General features: G+C 47.9%; 1 protein-coding gene across 2 annotated transcripts in view; it reads right to left on the reverse strand.

Moving 5' to 3' along the window:
• Window positions 1-24,876, reverse strand: part of GCN1 (GCN1 activator of EIF2AK4) — a 1,158,386-nt gene that overhangs the window by 165,827 nt on the left and 967,683 nt on the right. For both annotated transcript variants that reach the window (XM_069215038.1, XM_069215039.1), the window contains exon 44: window positions 21,987-22,202. In XM_069215038.1, the coding sequence (XP_069071139.1) occupies window positions 21,987-22,202 (216 nt within the window). The remainder of the gene's footprint in view (window positions 1-21,986; window positions 22,203-24,876) is intronic.

The raw sequence follows: 24,876 nt of genomic DNA on the forward strand, positions 1-24,876 counted from the left end.
GCAGACAGATGCCTCTGAACATGGGATAGGGGCAGTTTTGTCCCAAACAAATGATGATGGCCTTGACCAGCCTGTTGCTTTCATTAGCAGGAGGTTACTCCCCAGGGAGCAGCGTTGGAGTGCCATTGAGAGGGAGGCCTTTGCTGTGGTTTGGTCCCTGAAGAAGCTGAGACCATACCTCTTTGGGACTCACTTCCTAGTTCAAACTGACCACAGACCTCTCAAATGGCTGATGCAAATGAAAGGTGAAAATCCAAAACTGTTGAGGTGGTCCATCTCCCTACAGGGAATGGACTTTATAGTGGAACACAGACCTGGGACTGCCCATGCCAATGCAGATGGCCTTTCCAGGTTCTTCCCCTTAGAAAATGAAGACTCTCTTGGGAATGGTTAGTCTCATCCTCTTTCGTTTGGGGGGGGGTTGTGTAAGGAAATGCCTCCTTGGCATGGTTACCCCCTGACTTTTTGCCTTTGCTGATGCTATGTTTTGAATTGAAAGTGTGCTAAGGCCTGCTAACCAGGCCCCAGCACCAGTGTTCTTTCCCTAACCTGTACTTTTGATTCCACAATTGGCACACCCTGGCATCCAGATAAGTCCCTTGTAACTGGTACCTCTGGTACCAAGGGCCCTGATGCCAGGGAAGGTCTCTAAGGGCTGCAGCATGTATTATGCCACCCTAGAGACCCCTCACTCAGCACAGACACACTGCTTACCAGCTTGTGTGTGCTAGTGAGAACAAAATGAGTAAGTCGACATGGCACTCCCCTCAGGGTGCCATGCCAGCCTCTCACTGCCTATGCAGTATAGGTAAGACACCCCTCTAGCAGGCCTTACAGCCCTAAAGCAGGGTGCACTATACCATAGGTGAGGGTACCAGTGCATGAGCACTGTGCCCCTACAGTGTCTAAGCAAAACCTTAGACATTGTAAGTGCAGGGTAGCCATAAGAGTATATGGTCTGGGAGTCTGTTTTACACAAACTCCACAGCACCATAATGGCTGCACTGAAAACTGGGAAGTTTGGTATCAAACTTCTCAGCACAATAAATGCACACTGATGCCAGTGTACATTTTATTGCCAAATACACCCCAGAGGGCACCTTAGAGGTGCCCCCTGAAACTTAACCGACTGTCTGTGTAGGCTGACTAGTTCCAGCAGCCTGCCACACTAGAGACATGTTGCTGGCCCCATGGGGAGAGTGCCTTTGTCACTCTGAGGCTAGTAACAAAGCCTGCACTGGGTGGAGATGCTAACACCTCCCCCAGGCAGGAGCTGTAACACCTGGCGGTGAGCCTCAAAGGCTCACCCCTTTGTCACAGCACCGCAGGACACTCCAGCTAGTGGAGTTGCCCGCCCCCTCCGGCCCCGGCCCCGGCCCCCACTTTTGGCGGCAAGGCCGGAGAAAATAATGAGAATAACAAGGAGGAGTCACTGGCCAGTCAGGACAGCCCCTAAGGTGTCCTGAGCTGAGGTGACTAACTTTTAGAAATCCTCCATCTTGCAGATGGAGGATTCCCCCAATAGGATTAGGGATGTGACCCCCTCCCCTTGGGAGGAGGCACAAAGAGGGTGTACTCACCCTCAGGGCTAGTAGCCATTGGCTACTAACCCCCCAGACCTAAACACGCCCTTAAATTTAGTATTTAAGGGCTCTCCCTGAACCTAGAAACTAGATTCCTGCAACAACAAGAAGAAGGACTGCCTAGCTGAAAACCCCTGCAGAGGAAGACCAGAAGACAACAACTGCCTTGGCTCCAGAAACTTACCGGCCTGTCTACTGCCTTCCAAAGAACTCTGCTCCAGCGACGCCTTCCAAAGGGACCAGCGACCTCTGAATCCTCTGAGGACTGCCCTGCTTCGACGACGACAAGAAACTCCCGAGGACAGCGGACCTGCTCCAAAAAGACTGCAACTTTGTCCAAAGGAGCAGCTTTAAAGAACCCTGCAATCTCCCCGCAAGAAGCGTGAGACTTGCACCACTGCACCCGGCGACCCCGACTCGGCTGGTGGAGATCCAACACCTCAGGGAGGACCCCCGGACTACTCTACGACTGTGAGTACCAAAACCTGTCCCCCCTGAGCCCCCACAGCGCCGCCTGCAGAGGGAATCCCGAGGCTTCCCCTGACCGCGACTCTCTGAAACCTAAGTCCCGACGCCTGGAAAAGACCCTGCACCCGCAGCCCCCAGGACCTGAAGGACCGGACTTTCACTGCAGAAGGGACCCCCAGGAGTCCCTCTCCCTTGCCCAAGTGGAGGTTTCCCCGAGGAAGCCCCCCCTTGCCTGCCTGCAGCGCTGAAGAGATCCCTTGATCTCCCATTGACTTACATTGCGAACCCGACGCTTGTTCTAACACTGCACCCGGCCGCCCCCGCGCCGCTGAGGGTGAAATTTCTGTGTGGGCTTGTGTCCCCCCGGTGCCCTACAAAACCCCCCTGGGTCTGCCCTCCGAAGACGCGGGTACTTACCTGCAAGCAGACCGGAACCGGGGCACCCCCTTCTCTCCATTGAAGCCTACACGTTTTGGGCACCACTTTGAACTCTGCACCTGACCGGCCCTGGGCTGCTGGTGTGGTAACTTTGGGGTTGCTCTGAACCCCCAACGGTGGGCTACCTTGGACCAAGAACTGAACCCTGTAAGTGTCTTACTTACCTGGTAAAACTAACAAAAACTTACCTCCCCCAGGAACTGTGAAAATTGCACTAAGTGTCCACTTTTGAAATAGCTATTTGTGAATAACTTGAAAAGTATACATGCAATTGAAATGATTCAAAGTTCCTAATGTACTTACCTGCAATACCTTTCAAACAAGATATTACATGTTAAATTTGAACCTGTGGTTCTTAAAATAAACTAAGAAAAGATATTTTTCTATACAAAACCTATTGGCTGGATTTGTCTCTGAGTGTGTGTACCTCATTTATTGTCTATGTGTATGTACAACAAATGCTTAACACTACTCCTTGGATAAGCCTACTGCTCGACCACACTACCACAAAATAGAGCATTAGTATTATCTCTTTTTACCACTATTTTACCTCTAAGGGGAACCCTTGGACTCTGTGCATGCTATTCCTTACTTTGAAATAGCACATACAGAGCCAACTTCCTACAAAGTCCCACTATGAGCATCTGTGAAGCGGTGTAAAGCCAAATCAGCATGCAGGCTAAAAAGGGACTTGCCATAAAAGGGCATATCAAGCAACAAAGCCGTCACAGGATCTGAAAAATTGGAACAACGTAGCCGTGCATCGGTGCCGATCCAACTTCGGAGTCAAAGTCAAGGGGCTGAATGGACACCGAGGATGAAGCAGGCGGAGAAGGCCCCATATCAGAGCACCCGCCATCTACCTAGGAACCGAAGGTGCTCCATAAGGAGGGGAAGATCCAAATTTAGCGTGCTAAGGCAAATAATAGTACGGCATTTGGGTCAGTGTTACCCCGACGCCAGGATAAGGCGTAAGGGATGGGGTCGACTTCTGAGTAGACTCTTCCTCAGAAGACCTAGGTGAGTCGCACGGGGTGGTGACCCCGGAGGACATTACTTAGCCCGAGGACACTTACCTGGAGACGTCAGTGGAACTGGAGACATCTAGGGAGCCGCACACGAACGACTTATAGAACGGTCTCTGGGACGTTAAGAAGGAGGTGGACTATGACGCCTACGAGAGTCCTGTGAAGAGTGTGACAAATGTGCCGCCAGGAGCTTCACCTGCCGCTCTCGCAACATCTTAGGCTTCAGCTGACGACAGGCGTCGCAAGCGTCGGCGTTGTGGTGGGTGCCAAGGCACCACATGCAGACAGAGTGGGGGTCAGTGACCAACATCTGTCGAGCACATGACCTACAAGGCTTAAACATGCACTGTTCCAAAATCCCGAAAAAATACAGTGAAAAGGGTATAGGGCAAAAATGGCCAGAGAAACTGCTTCTCCGGATCCCCGTTGCTGCGTGGAAAAGAAGAAACTGATGTCAGCACGTCAGGGGAGGGACTATATGGACTCAGTCGACGTCATATCCGGAGATGGTGTCGCTACGGAGTCACACAACACCCTCTACCGACGCGCAGAGGTACTGCTTAAGAAAAGTTTCCGGATCCAGTCTGACGCCTGGGGAAGAATTCTAAGATAAGGAATCTGCAGCTAGTTGTCTCTATCAGATTTCACTTGTACAAAACCTTAGAAATTCAGCAGTTATAGTTATTTCAAGTAACTATAACCCGTGCCCTAAGGTAAGTATAACTCACGCCTTAGCCATGCACTAACTACCCCAGATATTACGACACTCATGACAACTTCTATAACGTTGTTAAAAATATAAATAAAACATTAGCAGTCGAATTAATGAAGAAAGAATTGGGCATGGCAGGGGCACAAGTTATAGTTAACTTATGGTGAGAGTTATAGTTACTTGAAATAGCTAACTATAATTGCTGAATTTCTACGATTTTGTGCGAGTAAATTCCGAACCTTACTATAACGGCCCTGTAACCTTTATTTTCGTGGCATGTAGTACTGCAGATTCACATGCTATGCATAGCTCTTCCGACATCTAGTGTTGGGCCCGGAGTGTTACAAGTTGTTTTTCTTCGAAGAAGCATTTTTGGAGTCACGGGATCGAGTGACTCCTCCTCTCGGTTACAGAGCGCATGTGCATCGACTCCATTGTCAGATTGTTTTCCCGCGAAGGGTAAAGGAAGTAATGATGGAGTATAAGAATACAAAGAAATGTCCATGCAAATGTAAATGTATATACATATGCACAAATATTAAACTTAAACGACTAGAGGCTTCCGGTGAGGATGCATATGAATCTGCAGCACTACATGCCACGAACAGAAGTACACTGGGGTAAGTGACATTTTCTGCTCAATGGCATGTGTAGCTGCAGATACTCATGCTATGCATAGACTACAAAGCAGTTAGTCCTCCCAAAAAGGCGGTGGCTAGCCTGTAAGAGTTGAAGTTGTTTGAAATAGTGTTCTTAAGACAGCTTGGCCTACAGTGGCTTGTTGTTGTGAAAAAACAACACAGTTTTGTAAATGTATGAGGAGTTGACCATGTGGCTGCTTTACATATATCAACCATTGGTATGTTCCCTAAGAATGCCATTGTCGCACCTTTCTTTCTTGTAGAATGTACTCTAGGAGTGACCAAACGTTGTCTTTTTGCATTGATGTAGCATGTTTGTAGGCATCTAACAATCCATCTTGCTGAACCTTGTTTTGATATAGGATTGCCATTATGTGGTTGTTGGAAAGCAACGAAAAGTTGTTCTGTTTTCCTAAAATCTTTGGTTCTGTCTATATAGTAAATAAGAGCTCTTTTGAGATCTAGGGTATGAAGAGATCTTTCTGCCACAGAGTCTGGCTGTGGAAAGAAGACTGGCAATTCCACTGTTTTGTTAATGTGAAAAAGAGATACTACTTTTGGTAGAAATTTTGGATTTGTTCTAAGTACAACTTTATGTTGAAAGCTTGTATTTCACTAACTCTTCCTAAAGAAGTAATAGCTACAAGGAAAGTGACCTTCCGTGTTAAATATTGAATTTGACAAGAGTGCATGGGTTCAAAAGGTGGTCCCATGAGTCTGGTAAGTACGATATTTAAATTCCACGATGGAACAGGTGGTGTTCTAGATTGATTAATGCGTTTTAATCCTTCCATGAAGGCTTTAATAACAGGAATTCTGAACAGAGAAGTATGTTGAATATTCTTTAAGTATGCAGATATTGCACTGAGGTGTACTTTGATGGATGAGAAAGCCAGATGTGACTTTTGCAAATTAAGTAAATAGCATACAATATCTTGTATGGACGCTGTAAGTGGGTCAGTGTTTTTAGATTGACAGTAGTATACAAATATTTTCCATTTGTTTGCGTAGCATTGTCTAGTAGTAGGTTTACTTGCTTGTTTAATTACTTCCAAACATTCTGGTGGAAGTTTTAGGTAACCAAATTCTACGACTTCAGGAGCCAAATCACTAGATTGAGAACATTGGGATTTGGATGCCTGATTTGACCTTTGTTCTGGGATAACAAATCTGGTCTGTTTGGGAGTTTGGAATGAGGTAGTACAGACAGATCTAGGAGTGTTGTGTTCCAATGCTGACGTGCCCATGTTGGTGCTATTAGAATCATTGAGTGATGTTTGACAGTTTGCTGACCAGAAAGGGAAGGAGTGGGTGAGGGGGAAAAGCATAAGAAAATATCCCTGACCAATTGATCCATACAGCATTGCCCTTGGATAGAGGATGTGGGTGTCTGGATCCGAAGTTTAGGCATTTTGCGTTTTCGCTTGTTGCAACTAGATCTACTTCTGGTGTTCCCCACTTTTTAAAGTACTTTTGAAGTACCTGGGAGTAAATCTCCCATTTGATTGTTTGTTGGTGATTTCTGCTAGGGAGATCTGCCAGCTGATTGTCTATCCCTGGAATGTACTGTGCTAATAGATAAATGTGATTGTGAATTGCTCATTTCCATATTGTTTGGGCTAGCAGGGACAGTTGAGATGAGTGTGTCCCGCCCTGTTTGTTGAGGTAATACATGGTTGTCATGTCTGTTTTTATGAGAAGAGGTTGAAACGCTTTTAGAGCAAGAAATACAGCAATAGTTCTAGGTGGTTTATATGAAGCTGTTTCTGTTGGGCATCCCATTGCCCTTGAATGGTCTGACTGTTGAGGTGAGCTCCCCAACCAATCATTGATGCGTCTGTTGTGATTATGGTCTGAGGCACAGGGTCTTGGAATGACCACCCCTTCATTAGATTGTTGTGATTCCACCACTGAAGGGACATATGTGTTTGGCGGTCTATCAACACTAGATCTTGAAGTTGACTGTGTGCCTGAGACCACTGTCGTGAGAGGCACTGTTGTATGGGCCTCATGTGTAGTCTCGCATGTGGAACTATGGCTATGCAAGATGCCATTATTCCTAGAATCTTCATGTTAAATTTTACAGTATATTGTTGATTTGGCTGTATGTGTGGTATGAGATCTTGGAAAGCTTGTATCCTTTGTGTATTTGGATAAGATAGGGCTTTTTGAGTATTTAGGATTGCACCTAGGTAAGGTTTTACTTGTGCTGGTTGAAAATGTGATTTTTGATAATTGAGAGTGAACCCTAGTGTATGCAAGGTTTTTATCACATAACAAGTGTGTTGTTGGCATTGTGTAAAATTGCTTGATTTTATGAGCCTTTCGTCTAGATATGGAAAGACATGTGTAGGAAGTTGGCTCTGTATGTGCTATTTCAAAGTAAAGAATAGCATGCACAGAGTCCAAGGGTTCCCCTTAGAGGTAAAATAGTGGTAAAAATAGATAATACTAATGCTCTATTTTGTGGTAGTGTGGTCGAGCAGTAGGCTTATCCAAGGAGTAGTGTTAAGCATTTGTTGTACATACACATAGACAATAAATGAGGTACACACACTCAGAGACAAATCCAGCCAATAGGTTTTGTTATAGAAAAATATATTTTCTTAGTTTATTTTAAGAACCACAGGTTCAAATTCTACATGTAATATCTCATTCGAAAGGTATTGCAGGTAAGTACTTTAGGAACTTCAAATCATCAAAATTGCATGTATACTTTTCAAGTTATTCACAAATAGCTGTTTTAAAAGTGGACACAGTGCAATTTTCACAGTTCCTAGGGGAGGTAAGTATTTGTTAGGTTAACCAGGTAAGTAAGACACTTACAGGGCTTAGTTCTTGGTCCAAGGTAGCCCACCGTTGGGGGTTCAGAGCAACCCCAAAGTCACCACACCAGCAGCTCAGGGCCGGTCAGGTGCAGAGTTCAAAGTGGTGCCCAAAACACATAGGCTAGAATGGAGAGAAGGGGGTGCCCCGGTTCCGGTCTGCTTGCAGGTAAGTACCCGCGTCTTCGGAGGGCAGACCAGGGGGGTTTTGTAGGGCACCGGGGGGGACACAAGCCCACACAGAAATTTCACCCTCAGCGGCGCGGGGGCGGCCGGGTGCAGTGTAGAAACAAGCGTCGGGTTCGCAATGTTAGTCTATGAGAGATCTCGGGATCTCTTCAGCGCTGCAGGCAGGCAAGGGGGGGGTTCCTCGGGGAAACCTCCACTTGATCAAGGGAGAGGGACTCCTGGGGGTCACTCCTCCAGTGAAAGTCCGGTCCTTCGGGTCCTGGGGGCTGCGGGTGCAGGGTCTCTCCCAGGTGTCGGGACTTAGGATTCAAAGAGTCGCGGTCAGGGGAAGCCTCGGGATTCCCTCTGCAGGCGGTGCTGTGGGGGCTCAGGGGGGACAGGTTTTTGTACTCACAGTCTTAGAGTAGTCCTGGGGTCCCTCCTGAGGTGTTGGATCGCCACCAGCCGAGTCGGGGTCGCCGGGTGCAGTGTTGCAAGTCTCACGCTTCTTGCGGGGAGCTTGCAGGGATCTTTAAAGCTGCTGGAAACAAAGTTGCAGCTTTTCTTGGAGCAGGTCCGCTGTCCTCGGGAGTTTCTTGTCTTTTCGAAGCAGGGGCAGTCCTCAGAGGATGTCGAGGTCGCTGGTCCCTTTGGAAGGCGTCGCTGGAGCAGGATCTTTGGAAGGCAGGAGACAGGCCGGTGAGTTTCTGGAGCCAAGGCAGTTGTCGTCTTCTGGTCTTCCGCTGCAGGGGTTTTCAGCTAGGCAGTCCTTCTTCTTGTAGTTGCAGGAATCTGATTTTCTAGGGTTCAGGGTAGCCCTTAAATACTAAATTTAAGGGCGTGTTTAGGTCTGGGGGGTTAGTAGCCAATGGCTACTAGCCCTGAGGGTGGGTACACCCTCTTTGTGCCTCCTCCCAAGGGGAGGGGGTCACAATCCTAACCCTATTGGGGGAATCCTCCATCTGCAAGATGGAGGATTTCTAAAAGTTAGAGTCACTTCAGCTCAGGACACCTTAGGGGCTGTCCTGACTGGTCAGTGACTCCTCCTTGTTTTTCTCATTATCTTCTCCGGCCTTGCCGCCAAAAGTGGGGCCTGGCCGGAGGGGGCGGGCAACTCCACTAGCTGGAGTGTCCTGCTGGGTTGGCACAAAGGAGGTGAGCCTTTGAGGCTCACTGCCAGGTGTGACAATTCCTGCCTGGGGGAGGTGTTAGCATCTCCACCCAGTGCAGGCTTTGTTACTGGCCTCAGAGTGACAAAGGCACTCTCCCCATGGGGCCAGCAACATGTCTCGGTTTGTGGCAGGCTGCTAAAACTAGTCAGCCTACACAGATAGTCGGTTAAGTTTCAGGGGGCACCTCTAAGGTGCCCTCTGGGGTGTATTTTACAATAAAATGTACACTGGCATCAGTGTGCATTTATTGTGCTGAGAAGTTTGATACCATACTTCCCAGTTTTCAGTGTAGCCATTAGGGTGCTGTGGAGTTCGTGTTTGACAAACTCCCAGACCATATACTCTTATGGCTACCCTGCACTTACAATGTCTAAGGTTTTTGTTTAGACACTGTAGGGGTACCATGCTCATGCACTGGTACCCTCACCTATGGTATAGTGCACCCTGCCTTAGGGCTGTAAGGCCTGCTAGAGGGGTGTCTTACCTATACTGCATAGGCAGTGAGAGGCTGGCATGGCACCCTGAGGGGAGTGCCATGTCGACTTACTCGTTTTGTCTTCACTAGCACACACAAGCTGGCAAGCAGTGTGTCTGTGCTGAGTGAGAGGTCTCCAGGGTGGCATAAGACATGCTGCAGCCCTTCGAGACCTTCCTTGGCATCAGGGCCCTTGGTACTAGAAGTACCAGTTACAAGGGACTTATCTGGATGCCAGGGTCTGCCAATTGTGGATACAAAAGTACAGGTTAGGGAAAGAACACTGGTGCTGGGGCCTGGTTAGCAGGCCTCAGCACACTTTCAATTGTAAACATAGCATCAGCAAAGGCAAAAAGTCAGGGGGCAACCATGCCAAGGAGGCATTTCCTTACACAACCCCCCCCCCAAACGAAAGAGGATGAGACTAACCTTTCCCAAGAGAGTCTTCATTTTCTAAGTGGAAAAACCTGGAAAGGCCATCTGCATTGGCATGGGCAGTCCCAGGTCTGTGTTCCACTATAAAGTCCATTCCCTGTAGGGAGATGGACCACCTCAACAGTTTAGGATTTTCACCTTTCATTTGCATCAGCCATTTGAGAGGTCTGTGGTCAGTTTGAACTAGGAAGTGAGTCCCAAAGAGGTATGGTCTCAGCTTCTTCAGGGACCAAACCACAGCAAAGGCCTCCCTCTCAATGGCACTCCAACGCTGCTCCCTGGGGAGTAACCTCCTGCTAATGAAAGCAACAGGCTGGTCAAGGCCATCATCATTTGTTTGGGACAAAACTGCCCCTATCCCATGTTCAGAGGCATCAGTCTGCACAATGAACTGCTTAGAATAATCTGGAGCTTTGAGAACTGGTGCTGAGCACATTGCTTGTTTCAGGGTGTCAAAGGCCTGTTGGCATTCCACAGTCCAGTTCACTTTCTTGGGCATTTTCTTGGAGGTGAGTTCAGTGAGGGCTGTCACAATGGATCCATATCCCTTCACAAACCTCCTGTAATACCCAGTCAAGCCAAGGAATGCCCTGACTTGAGTCTGGGTTTTTGGAGCTACCCAGTCCAGAATAGTCTGGATCTTGGGTTGGAGTGGCTGAACTTGGCCTCCACCTACAAGGTGGCCCAAGTAAACCACAGTTCCCTGCCCTATCTGGCATTTGGATGCCTTGATAGAGAGGCCTGCAGATTGCAGAGCCTTCAAAACCTTCTTCAGGTGGACCAGGTGATCCTGCCAGGTGGAGCTAAAGACAGCAATATCATCAAGATAAGCTGTGCTAAAGGACTCCAAGCCAGCAAGGACTTGATTCACCAACCTTTGGAAGGTGGCAGGGGCATTCTTTAAACCAAAGGGCATAACAGTAAACTGATAATGCCCATCAGGTGTGGAGAATGCGGTTTTCTCTTTTGCTCCAGGTGCCATTTTTATTTGCCAGTACCCTGCTGTCAAGTCAAAGGTACTTAAGAATTTGGCAGCACCTAATTTGTCTATGAGCTCATCAGCTCTTGGAATTGGGTGAGCATCTGTCTTGGTGACAGAATTGAGCCCTCTGTAGTCCACACAAAACCTCATCTCTTTCTTTCCATCTTTGGTGTGAGGTTTGGGGACTAAGACCACTGGGCTAGCCCAGGGGCTGTCAGAGCGCTCAATTACTCCCAATTCCAGCATCTTGTGGACTTCCACCTTGATGCTTTCTTTAACATGGTCAGACTGTCTAAAGATTTTGTTCTTGACAGGCATGCTGTCTCCTGTGTCCACATCATGGGTACACAGGTGTGTCTGACCAGGGGTTAAGGAGAAGAGTTCAGGAAACTGTTGTAGGACTCTCCTACAATCAGCTTGCTGTTGGCCAGAGAGGGTGTCTGAGTAGATCACTCCATCTACTGTGCCATCTTTTGGGTCTGATGACAGAAGATCAGGGAGAGGTTCACTCTCTGCCTCCTGATCCTCATCTGTTACCATCAACAGATTGACATCAGCCCTGTCATGGAAGAGCTTAAGGCGGTTCACATGGATCACCCTCTTGGGGCTCCTGCTAGTGCCCAGGTCCACCAGGTAGGTGACCTGACTCTTCCTTTCTAGTACTGGGTAAGGGCCACTCCATTTGTCCTGGAGTGCCCTGGGAGCCACAGGCTCCAGAACCCAGACTTTCTGCCCTGGTTGGAACTCCACCAGTGCAGCCTTTTGGTCATACCAAAACTTCTGGAGCTGTTGGCTGGCCTCAAGGTTTTTGGTTGCCTTTTCCATGTACTCTGCCATTCTAGAGCGAAGGCCAAGTACATAGTCCACTATGTCCTGTTTAGGCTCATGGAGAGGTCTCTCCCAGCCTTCTTTGACAAGGGCAAGTGGTCCCCTTACAGGATGACCAAACAGAAGTTCAAAGGGTGAGAATCCTACTCCCTTCTGTGGCACCTCTCTGTAAGCGAAAAGCAGACATGGCAAGAGGACATCCCATCTCCTTTTGAGCTTTTCTGGGAGCCCCATGATCATGCCTTTTAATGTCTTGTTGAATCTCTCAACCAAGCCATTAGTTTGTGGATGGTATGGTGTAGTGAATTTATAAGTCACTCCACACTCATTCCACATGTGCTTTAGGTATGCTGACATGAAGTTGGTACCTCTGTCAGACACCACCTCCTTAGGGAAACCCACTCTGGTAAAGATACCAATGAGGGCCTTGGCTACTGCAGGGGCAGTAGTCGACCTAAGGGGAATAGCTTCAGGATACCTGGTAGCATGATCCACTACTACCAGGATATACATATTTCCTGAGGCTGTGGGAGGTTCTAGTGGACCAACTATGTCCACACCCACTCTTTCAAAGGGAACCCCCACCACTGGAAGTGGAATGAGGGGGGCCTTTGGATGCCTACCTGTCTTACCACTGGCTTGACAGGTGGGGCAGGAGAGGCAAAACTCCTTAACCATGTTGGACATATTGGGCCAGTAGAAGTGGTTGACTAACCTCTCCCACGTCTTGGTTTGTCCCAAATGTCCAGCAAGGGGAATGTCATGGGCCAATGTTAGGATGAACTTCCTGAACAGCTGAGGCACTACCACTCTCCTAGTGGCACCAGGTTTGGGGTCTCTGGCCTCAGTGTACAGGAGTCCATCTTCCCAATAGACCCTATGCGTTCCATTTTTCTTGCCTTTGGACTCTTCAGCAGCTTGCTGCCTAAGGCCTTCAAGAGAGGGACAGGTTTCTTATCCCTTACACAGCTCCTCCCTTGAGGGTCCCCCTGGGCCTAAGAGCTCAACCTGATAAGGTTCAAGCTCCAAAGGCTCAGTTCCCTCAGAGGGCAGAACTTCTTCCTGAGAAGAGAGGTTCCCTTTCTTTTGCTGTGTTGTAGTTGGTTTCCCAACTGACTTTCCTGTTCTCTTGGTAGGCTGGGCCATTCTTCCAGACTCCAGCTCTACTTGTTCACCCTGTGCCTTGCATTGTGCTCTTGTTTTCACACACACCAGTTCAGGGATGCCCAGCATTGCTGCATGGGTTTTTAGTTCTACCTCAGCCCATGCTGAGGACTCCAGGTCATTTCCAAGCAGACAGTCCACTGGGATATTTGAGGAGACCACCACCTGTTTCAGGCCATTGACCCCTCCCCATTCTAAAGTAACCATTGCCATGGGATGTACTTTTCTCTGATTGTCAGCGTTGGTGACTGTGTAAGTTTTTCCAGTCAGGTATTGGCCAGGGGAAACCAGTTTCTCTGTCACCATGGTGACACTGACACCTGTATCCCTCAGGCCCTCTATTCTAGTCCCATTAATTAAGAGTTGCTGTCTGTATTTTTGCATGTTAGGCGGCCAGACAGCTAGTGTGGCTAAATCCACCCCACCCTCAGAAACTAGAGTAGCTTCAGTGTGGACCCTGATTTGCTCTGGGCACACTGTTGATCCCACTTGGAGACTAGCCATACCAGTGTTACCTGGATGGGAGTTTGGAGTGGAACCTTTCTTGGGACAGGCCTTGTCTCCAGTTTGGTGTCCATGCTGTTTACAGCTATGACACCAGGCCTTTTTGGGATCAAAGTTTTTACCCTTGTACCCATTGTTTTGTGAAGAGGCTCTGGGCCCACCCTCCTGTGCAGGTTTTTGGGGGCCTGTAGAAGACTCTTTACTATTTTTAGTTTTGGTTGTCTCATCACCCTTCCCCTGGGGAGTCTTTGTGACCCCTTTCTTTTGGTCACCCCCTGTTGAAGTCTTGGACACCCTTGTCTTGACCCAATGGTCCGCCTTCTTTCCCAATTCTTGGGGAGAAATTGGTCCTAGGTCTACCAGATGCTGATGCAGTTTATCATTGAAACAATTACTTAACAGGTGTTCTTTCACAAATAAATTGTACAGCCCATCATAATTACTTACACCACTGCCTTGAATCCAACCATCTAGTGTTTTCACTGAGTAGTCAACAAAGTCAACCCAGGTCTGGCTCGAGGATTTTTGAGCCCCCCTGAACCTAATCCTGTACTCCTCAGTGGAGAATCCAAAGCCCTCAATCAGGGTACCCTTCATGAGGTCATAAGATTCTGCATCTTTTCCAGAGAGTGTGAGGAGTCTATCCCTACACTTTCCAGTGAACATTTCCCAAAGGAGAGCACCCCAGTGAGATCTGTTCACTTTTCTGGTTACACAAGCCCTCTCAAAAGCTGTGAACCACTTGGTGATGTCATCACCATCTTCAAATTTTGTCACAATCCCTTTGGGGATTTTTAACATGTCAGGAGAATCTCTGACCCTATTTATATTGCTGCCACCATTGATGGGTCCTAGGCCCATCTCTTGTCTTTCCCTTTCTATGGCTAGGAGCTGTCTCTCTAAAGCCAATCTTTTGGCCATCCTGGCTAACAGGAGGTCATCTTCACTGAGAGCATCCTCAGTGATTTCAGAAATGTGGGACCCTCCTGTGAGGGACTCACTATTTCTGACTAACACAGTTGGAGACAGGACTTGAGGGGTCCTGTTCTCCCTATTTAGGACTGGAGGAGGGACATTGGCCTCCAAGTCACTAATCTCTTCCTCTGTGAGGTCATCATCAGAGGGGTTGGCTTTTTCAAACTCTGCCAACAGCTCCTGGAGCTGAATTTTGGTAGGTCTGGAGCCAATGGTTATTTTTTTGATATTACAGAGAGACCTTAGCTCCCTCATCTTAAGATGGAGGTAAGGTGTGGTGTCGAGTTCCACCACATTCATCTCTGTATCAGACATTATTTTGCTAAGAGTTGGAAGACTTTTTAAAGAATCTAAAACTGTTTCTAGAATCTAATTTCAAACTTTTAACAAACTTTTAAACTCTAAAAGACAATGCTAAACAGGGACTTAACACACAAGGCCCTAGCAGGACTTTTAAGAATTTAGAAAAATTTCAAATTGCAAAAATGAATTTCTAATGACAATTTTGGAATTTGTCGTGTGATCAGGTATTGGCTGAGTAGTCCAGCAAATGCAAAGTCTTGTACCCCACCGCTGATCCACCAATGTAGGAAGTTGGCTCTGTATGTGCTATTTCAAAGTAAGGAATAGCATGCACAGAGTCCAAGGGTTCCCCTTAGAGGTAAAATAGTGGTAAAAATAGATAATACTAATGCTCTATTTTGTGGTAGTGTGGTCGAGCAGTAGGCTTATCCAAGGAGTAGTGTTAAGCATTTGTTGTACATACACATAGACAATAAATGAGGTACACACACTCAGAGACAAATCCAGCCAATAGGTTTTGTTATAGAAAAATATATTTTCTTAGTTTATTTTAAGAACCACAGGTTCAAATTTAACATGTAATATCTTGTTTGAAAGGTATTGCAGGTAAGTACATTAGGAACTTTGAATCATTTCAATTGCATGTATACTTTTCAAGTTATTCACAAATAGCTATTTCAAAAGTGGACACTTAGTGCAATTTTCACAGTTCCTGGGGGAGGTAAGTTTTTGTTAGTTTTACCAGGTAAGTAAGACACTTACAGGGTTCAGTTCTTGGTCCAAGGTAGCCCACCGTTGGGGGTTCAGAGCAACCCCAAAGTCACCACACCAGCAGCTCAGGGCCGGTCAGGTGCAGAGTTCAAAGTGGTGCCCAAAACACATAGGCTAGAATGGAGAGAAGGGGGTGCCCCGGTTCCGGTCTGCTTGCAGGTAAGTACCCGCGTCTTCGGAGGGCAGACCAGGGGGGTTTTGTAGGGCACCGGGGGGGACACAAGCCCACACAGAAATTTCACCCTCAGCGGCGCGGGGGCGGCCGGGTGCAGTGTAGAAACAAGCGTCGGGTTCGCAATGTTAGTCTATGAGAGATCTCGGGATCTCTTCAGCGCTGCAGGCAGGCAAGGGGGGGATTCCTCGGGGAAACCTCCACTTGGGCAAGGGAGAGGGACTCCTGGGGGTCACTTCTCCAGTGAAAGTCCGGTCCTTCAGGTCCTGGGGGCTGCGGGTGCAGGGTCTCTCCCAGGCGTCGGGACTTAGGATTCAAAGAGTCGCGGTCAGGGGAAGCCTCGGGATTCCCTCTGCAGGCGGCGCTGTGGGGGCTCAGGGGGGACAGGTTTTGGTACTCACAGTATCAGAGTAGTCCTGGGGTCCCTCCTGAGGTGTTGGATCTCCACCAGCCGAGTCGGGGTCGCCGGGTGCAGTGTTGCAAGTCTCACGCTTCTTGCGGGGAGCTTGCAGGGTTCTTTCAAGGCTGCTGGAAACAAAGTTGCAGCCTTTCTTGGAGCAGGTCCGCTGTCCTCGGGAGTTTCTTGTCTTTTCGAAGCAGGGGCAGTCCTCAGAGGATGTCGAGGTCGCTGGTCCCTTTGGAAGGCGTCGCTGGAGCAGGATCTTTGGAAGGCAGGAGACAGGCCGGTGAGTTTCTGGAGCCAAGGCAGTTGTCGTCTTCTGGTCTTCCTCTGCAGGGGTTTTCAGCTAGGCAGTCCTTCTTCTTGTAGTTGCAGGAATCTAATTTTCTAGGGTTCAGGGTAGCCCTTAAATACTAAATTTAAGGGCGTGTTTAGGTCTGGGGGGTTAGTAGCCAATGGCTACTAGCCCTGAGGGTGGGTACACCCTCTTTGTGCCTCCTCCCAAGGGGAGGGGGTCACAATCCTAACCCTATTGGGGGAGTCCTCCATCTGCAAGATGGAGGATTTCTAAAAGTCAGAGTCACCTCAGCTCAGGACACCTTAGGGGCTGTCCTGACTGGCCAGTGACTCCTCCTTGTTTCTTTCTTTGTTCCCTCCAGCCTTGCCGCCAAAAGTGGGGGCCGTGGCCGGAGGGGGCGGGCAACTCCACTAAGCTGGAGTGCCCTGCTGGGCTGTGACAAAGGGGTGAGCCTTTGAGGCTCACCGCCAGGTGTCACAGCTCCTGCCTGGGGGAGGTGTTAGCATCTCCACCCAGTGCAGGCTTTGTTACTGGCCTCAGAGTGACAAAGGCACTCTCCCCATGGGGCCAGCAACATGTCTCTGGTGTGGCAGGCTGCTGGAACTAGTCAGCCTACACAGACAGTCGGTTAAGTTTCAGGGGGCACCTCTAAGGTGCCCTCTGTGGTGTATTTTACAATAAAATGTACACTGGCATCAGTGTGCATTTATTGTGCTGAGAAGTTTGATACCAAACTTCCCAGTTTTCAGTGTAGCCATTATGGTGCTGTGGAGTCCGTGTTTGACAGACTCCCAGACCATATACTCTTATTGCTACCCTGCACTTACAATGTCTAAGGTTTTGTTTAGACACTGTAGGGGTACCATGCTCATGCACTGGTACCCTCACCTATGGTATAGTGCACCCTGCCTTAGGGCTGTAAGGCCTGCTAGAGGGGTGTCTTACCTATACTGCATAGGCAGTGAGAGGCTGGCATGGCACCCTGAGGGGAGTGCCATGTCGACTTACTCGTTTTGTCCTCACTAGCACACACAAGCTGGCAAGCAGTGTGTCTGTGCTGAGTGAGAGGTCTCCAGGGTGGCATAAGACATGCTGCAGCCCTTAGAGACCTTCCTTGGCATCAGGGCCCTTGGTACTAGAAGTACCAGTTACAAGGGACTTATCTGGATGCCAGGGTCTGCCAATTGTGGATACAAAAGTACAGGTTAGGGAAAGAACACTGGTGCTGGGGCCTGGTTAGCAGGCCTCAGCACACTTTCAATTGTAAACATAGCATCAGCAAAGGCAAAAAGTCAGGGGGCAACCATGCCAAGGAGGCATTTCCTTACACTGTTCCACCATTGAAGCGAGGTGTATGTTTGGCGGTCTATCAACACCAGATCTAGAAATTGACCCTGTGCTTGTGACCATTGTGATGCTAGGTACTGTTGTAAGGGCCACATGTGCAACCTTGCGTTCGTGACAATGGCTATGCATGAGGACATCATGCCTAGTAGTTTCATCACCATTTTGACTTGTATCTTTTGTTTTGGATACATGGTCTTTATTAAATTGTGAAATGCTTGAACCCTTTGTGGGCTTGGAGTGGCAATCCCTTTTGCTGTGTTGATTGTCGCCCCTAAGTATTGCTGTGTTTGACACGGCAGAAGGTGTGACTGTGTAGTTGATTGAGAAACCTAGATTGTGGAGGATTTCTATGACGTACCTCGTGTGTTGTGAACACCGTTTTAGCGTGTTGGTTTTGATGAACCAATCGTCTAGGTGCGGGAACACATGTATTTGCTGCCTTCTGATATGTGCAGCTACTACTGCTAGGCATTTTGTAAAAACTCTTGGCGCAGTTGTTATTCCGAATGGCAACACCTTGAACTGGTAATGTACCCCTTGGAATACAAACCTTAGGTACTTTCTGTGTGAAGGATGTATCAGTATATGGAAATATGCATCCTTTAGGTCTAGTGTTGTCATGTAGTCTTGTTTTTTGAGCAGTGGGATTACGTCCTGTAATGTCACCATGTGAAAGTGATCTGATTTGATGTATGTATTTAATGTTCTGAGATCTAGTATAGGTCTCAGACTCTTGTCTTTTTTGGGTATGAGAAAGTACAGAGAGTAAACTCCTGTCCCTTTCTGTTGGTTTGGTACTAATTCTATTGCTTCTTTTTGTAGCAATGCCTGAACTTCTAGTCCTAGAAGATCTATATGTTGTTTTGACATATTGTGTGTTTTCGGTGGGACGTTTGGAGGGTATTTGAGAAATTCTATGCAATAACCATGCTGGATAATTGCTAGGACCCAAGTGTCTGTTGTTATTTCCTCCCAATGTTTGTAAAACTTGGTTAGTCTCCCCCCCCCCCACAGATGTTATGTGTTGGGGATGTGTGACTTGGAAGTCACTGCTTCTTTTGAGGAGTTTTGGGATTTTGGAACTTTCCTCTATTCTTTTGGAATTGTCCCCCTTTATATTGTCCCCGAAAACTTCCCCGCTGATACTGACTCTGGTAAGTGGGTCTTGTTTGTGAGGTTGTGGGTTCTGTGCTTTGTCCTCGAAACCCCCCTCTAAACTGTGTTTTTCGAAATGTGCCTCTGCTCTGTGGGGAGTAGAGTGCGCCCATGGCTTTGGCCGTGTCAGTGTCTTTCTTAAGTTTTTCGATCGCAGTGTCCACCTCCGGCCCAAACAACTGCTGTCCGTTAAATGGCATATTCAGCACAGCTTGCTGTATTTCTGGTTTAAATCCTGATGTACGCAGCCATGGATGTCTCCTTATTGTTACTGCTGTGTTGACAGTTCTAGCAGCTGTGTCTGCAGCATCCATTGCTGACCGCATCTGATTGTTGGAGATACTCTGTCCTTCTTCTACTACCTGCTGCGCTCTCATTTGGAACTCCTTGGGCAAATGTTCTATAAAGTGTTGCATTTCGTCCCAATGGGCCCTATCGTATCTGGCCAACAAAGCCTGTGAATTGGCAATACGCCACTGGTTTGCTGCCTGTGCCCCCACCCTCTTGCCTGCTACGTCGAATTTTCTACTTTCTTTATCTGGAGGTGGTGCATCTCCTGAAGTATGTGAGTTCGCTCTTTTGTGCGCTGCCCGTACTACAACTGAGTCCGGTGTTAGCTGTTGTGTGATGTGCACGGGGTCTGTTGGTGGCGGTTTATATTTTTTCTCCACTCTTGGAGTAATGGCCCTTCCTTATACAGGCTCTTCAAACACTTGTTTGGAGTGTTTTAGCATTCCGGGTAGCATAGGAAGACTTTGATACTGGCTGTATGTGGACGACAGTGTGTTAAAAAGAAAGTCGTCTTCAATGGGCTCAGCATGCAGGCTGACATTATGAAATGCCGCTGCTCTCGACACCACCTGTGCGTAGGCTGTACTATCCTCTGGTGGCGACGGTCTAGCTGGATAACATTCAGGACTATTATCTGACACTGGTGCGTCATAAAGGTCCCATGCGTCAGGGTCATCTTGACTCATTCCTGTATGAGTTGGGGATTGCATCATTGGTGGAGTGGCTACCGGTGATGGTTGCGGAGAGCATTGTGGAGATGGTGGCAGGGTTACTTGTTTAGCCACCTTTGCCTGTGGCTGCTTGTCTTTTTCTTGAAAGGCAAGTTTGCGTTTCATTTTAATCGGAGGGAGAGTACTGATCTTCCCTGTTTCTTTTTGGATATGGAGCCTTCTTTGTGTATAGTCTGGCTCTATTGTTTCCAATTCCTGTCCAAATCTATGTGTCTTCATTTGTGTGGACAGTCCTTGTTCCTCAGTGTAGGAACTTGTTTTCGGTTCCGAGGCCGGATGTTTCGGTATCGAAACCTTTTCGGCTGCTTTTTTCGGTTCCGACGAAACCTTCTTTACTTTCGGCATCGTGGTCTCTCGGTGCCGACCCATTTCGGTGCCGCTATCTCGGTGACGAACTTGCTCGGAGCCACTATCTCGGGCCGAGATTACTGTGTGGCGGTATCTCGACTGGAGTCGGATGACTTCGCCACCAGCGTGCCCTTTTTCGGTGCCGATGATCGGTCACCTATTTTTCGGGTTAAGCCATGGCCTGTTGGAGGTGGCGTCCCCTGGGCTTTAGTGGTTTTTTCGTGAGTTTTGTGTTTCAACGTCTTACTCACGGTTTTCGGCGTTTCTTCGGGATCGATCTCATCCGAGTCCGATTCCTGGATGGAGAATGTTTCTTCCTCCTCCTCGAAACGCTCTTGTCCTGTCGGCGCCGACGCCATTTGCAGTCTCCTTGCTCTTCGGTCTCTTAGTGTCTTCCTGGACCGAAACGCTCGACAGGCTTCACAAGTATCTTCCTTATGTTCCGGCGACAAACACAAGTTACAGACCAGATGCTGATCTGTATATGGATACTTGTTATGGCAATTTGGGCAGAAGCGGAATGGGGTCCGTTCCATCAGCCTTGAAGAGACACGTGGCCGGGCCGACCAGGCCCCGACGGGGGATCGAAAAAAACCCGAAGGGCCACCGGAGCTCTTCAAAAGTCGGTGTCGATCTGTTGTAACTAACCCGATACCGAACGCAAACAATACCGACGATTGTTCCGAGATTCTAACTAACTTTCCGACCCGAAACACGGAGCGAAAAGGAACACGTCCGAACCCGATGGCGGAAAAAAAACCAATCTAAGATGGAGTCGACGCCCATGCGCAATGGAGCCGAAATGGGAGGAGTCCCTCGGTCTCGTGACTCCAAAAGACTTCTTCGAAGAAAAACAACTTGTAACACTCCGAGCCCAACACCAGATGGCGGGATGTGCACAGCATGTGTATCTGCAGCTACACATGCCATCGAACATATATATATATATATATATATATACACACACACACACATGCACACAGATATATTTTTATATTTCTTCCTTGTCTTTCATTCTCTTTGAAAGTTTCCTAGGGTCACAAAACTAACTCCACCAAGTAAGTTCCTTATTAGCTTAGAATATTCTTATTCAAACATAATGACTGCTCCAAGAATGTCCATTTAAATTAGGTAAAAAGAGTATGCTATGTCCAGCCCAATTTTACATGTCAGCGTTTTCCAGGCCCAAGTGACGACGCTCCAGCTATTGATTCCCTTCCTATCCATCTTTACTTTGCTGATTATACCTCAGATCACTCTAGCCAGATGAACTAATGCCCTTTTCATTTGCTCATGAGTATACCTATTACCTGTAATCCCAGTCTCAATCTTTCAGGTATGTTTTGCTCTAGTTTGACATTTCGCTGTCAGAAGTGGGAGATGTTGTGCAGCATGCTTCTACTTTACTTCTAAAGATATGCTTTTCAAACTGAACAGATAATCACACAATTGGTTGTGGCTCAGTACTTTTAACTTAATGAGGGCTACCCCCATTGCTGGGAATGACGTCATAAAAGGAAAATAGCAGCCATTACCATACAGTGGGGGCCTTGGGCATTTTTCAACCAAAGTGTTTTCTGGATAAAAAATTCCCAAAATTGAGACTGTTAATTTAAAGAGCAGGTTAAGATTGGGCTGCATACCCCTCTTATGTTGCTAAAAAGAATGCCACAAAACATTTTCCTCGGAGAACTCTGATTGTTCTCATTTTATTGTGTTATTCCAAAGAATCGAAAGTGGTCTTAACAGAAGTAACATCACAGTGAACTTACCGTTCTCTTGTCTGCACAAGTGCTAGCCAGGAACCCCAGCAAAAGGCCAAAGAGAGTTGGAAGAATTTCACGCAATGTACGAGGTGTGTTAGACACTACAATCTTCCAAACGTGAAGAGAGGCTTGACGCACAACCAGCTGGGTGTCTGATCGCCCCATATACAATCCAGCAAGTACTCTGTTCCTGCGCTCAGCTCCCAGAGCACCAACAATGGCCTGAAAGAAAGGAGTAAAACTACTATTTCACAAACCTGTTCTTTGAAACTACTTGTATAAAGGAGAGAGACTGGGGCACAGTGATGAATAATATTACAGTGAAGAGGACTAAGTACAGTGTGGATACAGCGACAATGAAGGGTTTGGGATTGGCAGAAGGGTAAAGCAATTGCAGAGTGAAAAGACAGACTTAAGAAATGTCAAAGACCGAGATTGGCTGAAGAACAGTCAGGGGGTGGGAGTGGGGGAGGCTGCCATTGAAGGCTGCATGACATGGTGTAAACAGGACATGGCACACTCATTGTGTGCTATGCCAAAGTTAATGCATATAATATATGAGTCACTCCTACAGCAAGCCTTGGAGCCCTAAGGCAGCGTAGATTATATATTTGTCAGGACATATCTGCATGGGGCGATATGCCTCTTTGATGTCTAGATCCATTACTAGATGAACAAGTTACTTACCTTCGGTAACGATATATCTGGTACAGACATGTGCTGGGTATGGGAGGCTGGCTCAGTATATAGTGTACACTTATAGGTGATGCACCCTGCACTGAGTCCAGGCATGATAGTGTTAGAGGTTTCTAATAACCAAAGCCCTCAAAGGTTAGCTGTGGAGAGCAGCTAAGACTTATCAGAGAGGGTGTAAATCAGTTGCAATAACCGCAAAGTCAATTGATAATTTAAGTAACCACACCAAGTTTTAAATATACGCAAGAACTGGTAGGTACAAGCATATAGTAAGTCCAAACCAAACCATATACTAATAAAATGGGTTATTAAAAACACAACTAACCAACACTTAAGAATCCTAAGGATGGGGAAAGTACTATAACACCAGAGGTATGTAGCAGGTATTCCTCAGTAGCCCACGTGCAGAGGTGTTATTTAGTGTCGGTTTCCAACAGGCTAACAATGGGTAAGTCGTTGTTAAAGTTGGTGTGTTTCAGGACATTTTGCGGATGGTGACGAAGATGACCTATGGTAAAGAGACCTCATGTGAAGATCTACCAATGACCACCCTCAGGACCTGTGGACCGGAATGCTGGAAGCTGTGTGCATAGGGCTAGAAGCGTGTTGGAACACCATAGGAAACAATGGAGGAGGTCGCGATCAGGAAAAGGTTGGAAGCAAACCCTTCGCAGAGGACCCTGAGGAAACCCATTGGGACAAGGAAGGTTCAAAAGTGCCCCCACCCGTGGATAACCAGAGAAGTGGAGTACCTGCACCATGGAACCCGGGGGCATAGAGGTGAAGTTGTGTTGGAATGTCCTGTTGAAGTCAATGGTGACCTCGACTGTCCAGCTGCTACAGTGACCCATGGACCAGGTTGTTGGAAACCAGGCATGAATTTCAGGCAAGGAGCACCTGTGAAGAGAGGGTACAGAGTCCAAGCTACCCAGAGATGACCAGGGGGTGCAGGAGGGTAATCCCCACCCTTCTCGTGGATGCTTCTCTGTTTGACGGTTGTCATGAAGTGGCAGCTGCGGCATCCAGACAATACAGAAGGATCCTAGGAGTCGTCCACGAACTGTCCCACGTCGGTTTTCAAATGCAGAGGGGTCAGTTGTTAGCAATGTAGGAAAGTTGCATCTTTCTGACAAAGTTACCCGCACCTTTTGCCTGATGTCAGTGTGTTTAGACCATAGTGCACTGGGATCCTGCTAAACAGGACCCCAGTGCCTGTGTTTTCTCCTCTAAATTTGGTTGCTGGTAAACTTCACACCCCACAATTGCCATACTGGTGCACCCATGTAAGTCCCTAGTATATGGTACTTAGGTATCCAGGGCATTGGTACACAAGGGGTCTACCATGGGCTGCAGCATGCATTGTGCCACCCATGGGAGCCCATGCAAACTGTGTCTGCAGGCCTGCCATTGCAGCTTGCGTGAAATGGTGCAAGCACCTTTCGCCACCGATATATCGCCACCGATATAAGGCCCACCTTATATCCAGCTCTCTACACTTAGACACTATAAGTCACCCCTCTGGTAGGCACTTCAGCTTAAGGGCAGGGTGCAGTTCCAGTGGCTGCAGCAGGGGCACACTGTGTCCCCAGTGGATCAGAAGACAGGAGGGACTCGAAGAGGACCACAGAACCACCACTTGTGAGCAGAGCCTTTACGTTGTCCGTGGGACAGCAGAATCCAGCAGCCGGTCGTCAGGTGCCAGCAAATGCAAGGGAGTGACTCCTTCACTCCAAGGGAGTCCTTTGTGCTTCCAGGTGCAAACAAAGTACTTGCAACCCTGGAGAATGCACAGCCTTGGATGTCTCATAATGCTTGTAGGATCCAGAGAAACAATGTTGCAATGGGAGCCTACCCAATTCCAAAGCAGACCAGCAGCGGTTCCAGAGGCCAGGAGCAGAAGATGTCTTGCAGAGAGTTCCTTGGAGAGTCTTGCTTGAAGAATTTAAGGACCGACCCTCGGGGTAGCACTTAAGTAACCCTAATCGGAGGTTGGTCACTCTCTGAATTGACCCACCTATCAGACGGGGTCAGGGATGTCATCTACCTGACCTAATCAGTCAGATGCTCCCTGGGTTCTCTACCTACCTTGTTTCCAATATGGCAGATTCAACCGTCCACCTCGCAGAGTTCTGTGCACCTCCCTAGGGGAGGAACGGAACGGGGGGTGATCATTCCCCTGACCTTTCATAGCGTTATCCTG

This window comes from Pleurodeles waltl, chromosome 11, assembly GCF_031143425.1.
Source record: "Pleurodeles waltl isolate 20211129_DDA chromosome 11, aPleWal1.hap1.20221129, whole genome shotgun sequence".
Lineage (NCBI taxonomy): Eukaryota > Metazoa > Chordata > Amphibia > Caudata > Salamandridae > Pleurodeles > Pleurodeles waltl.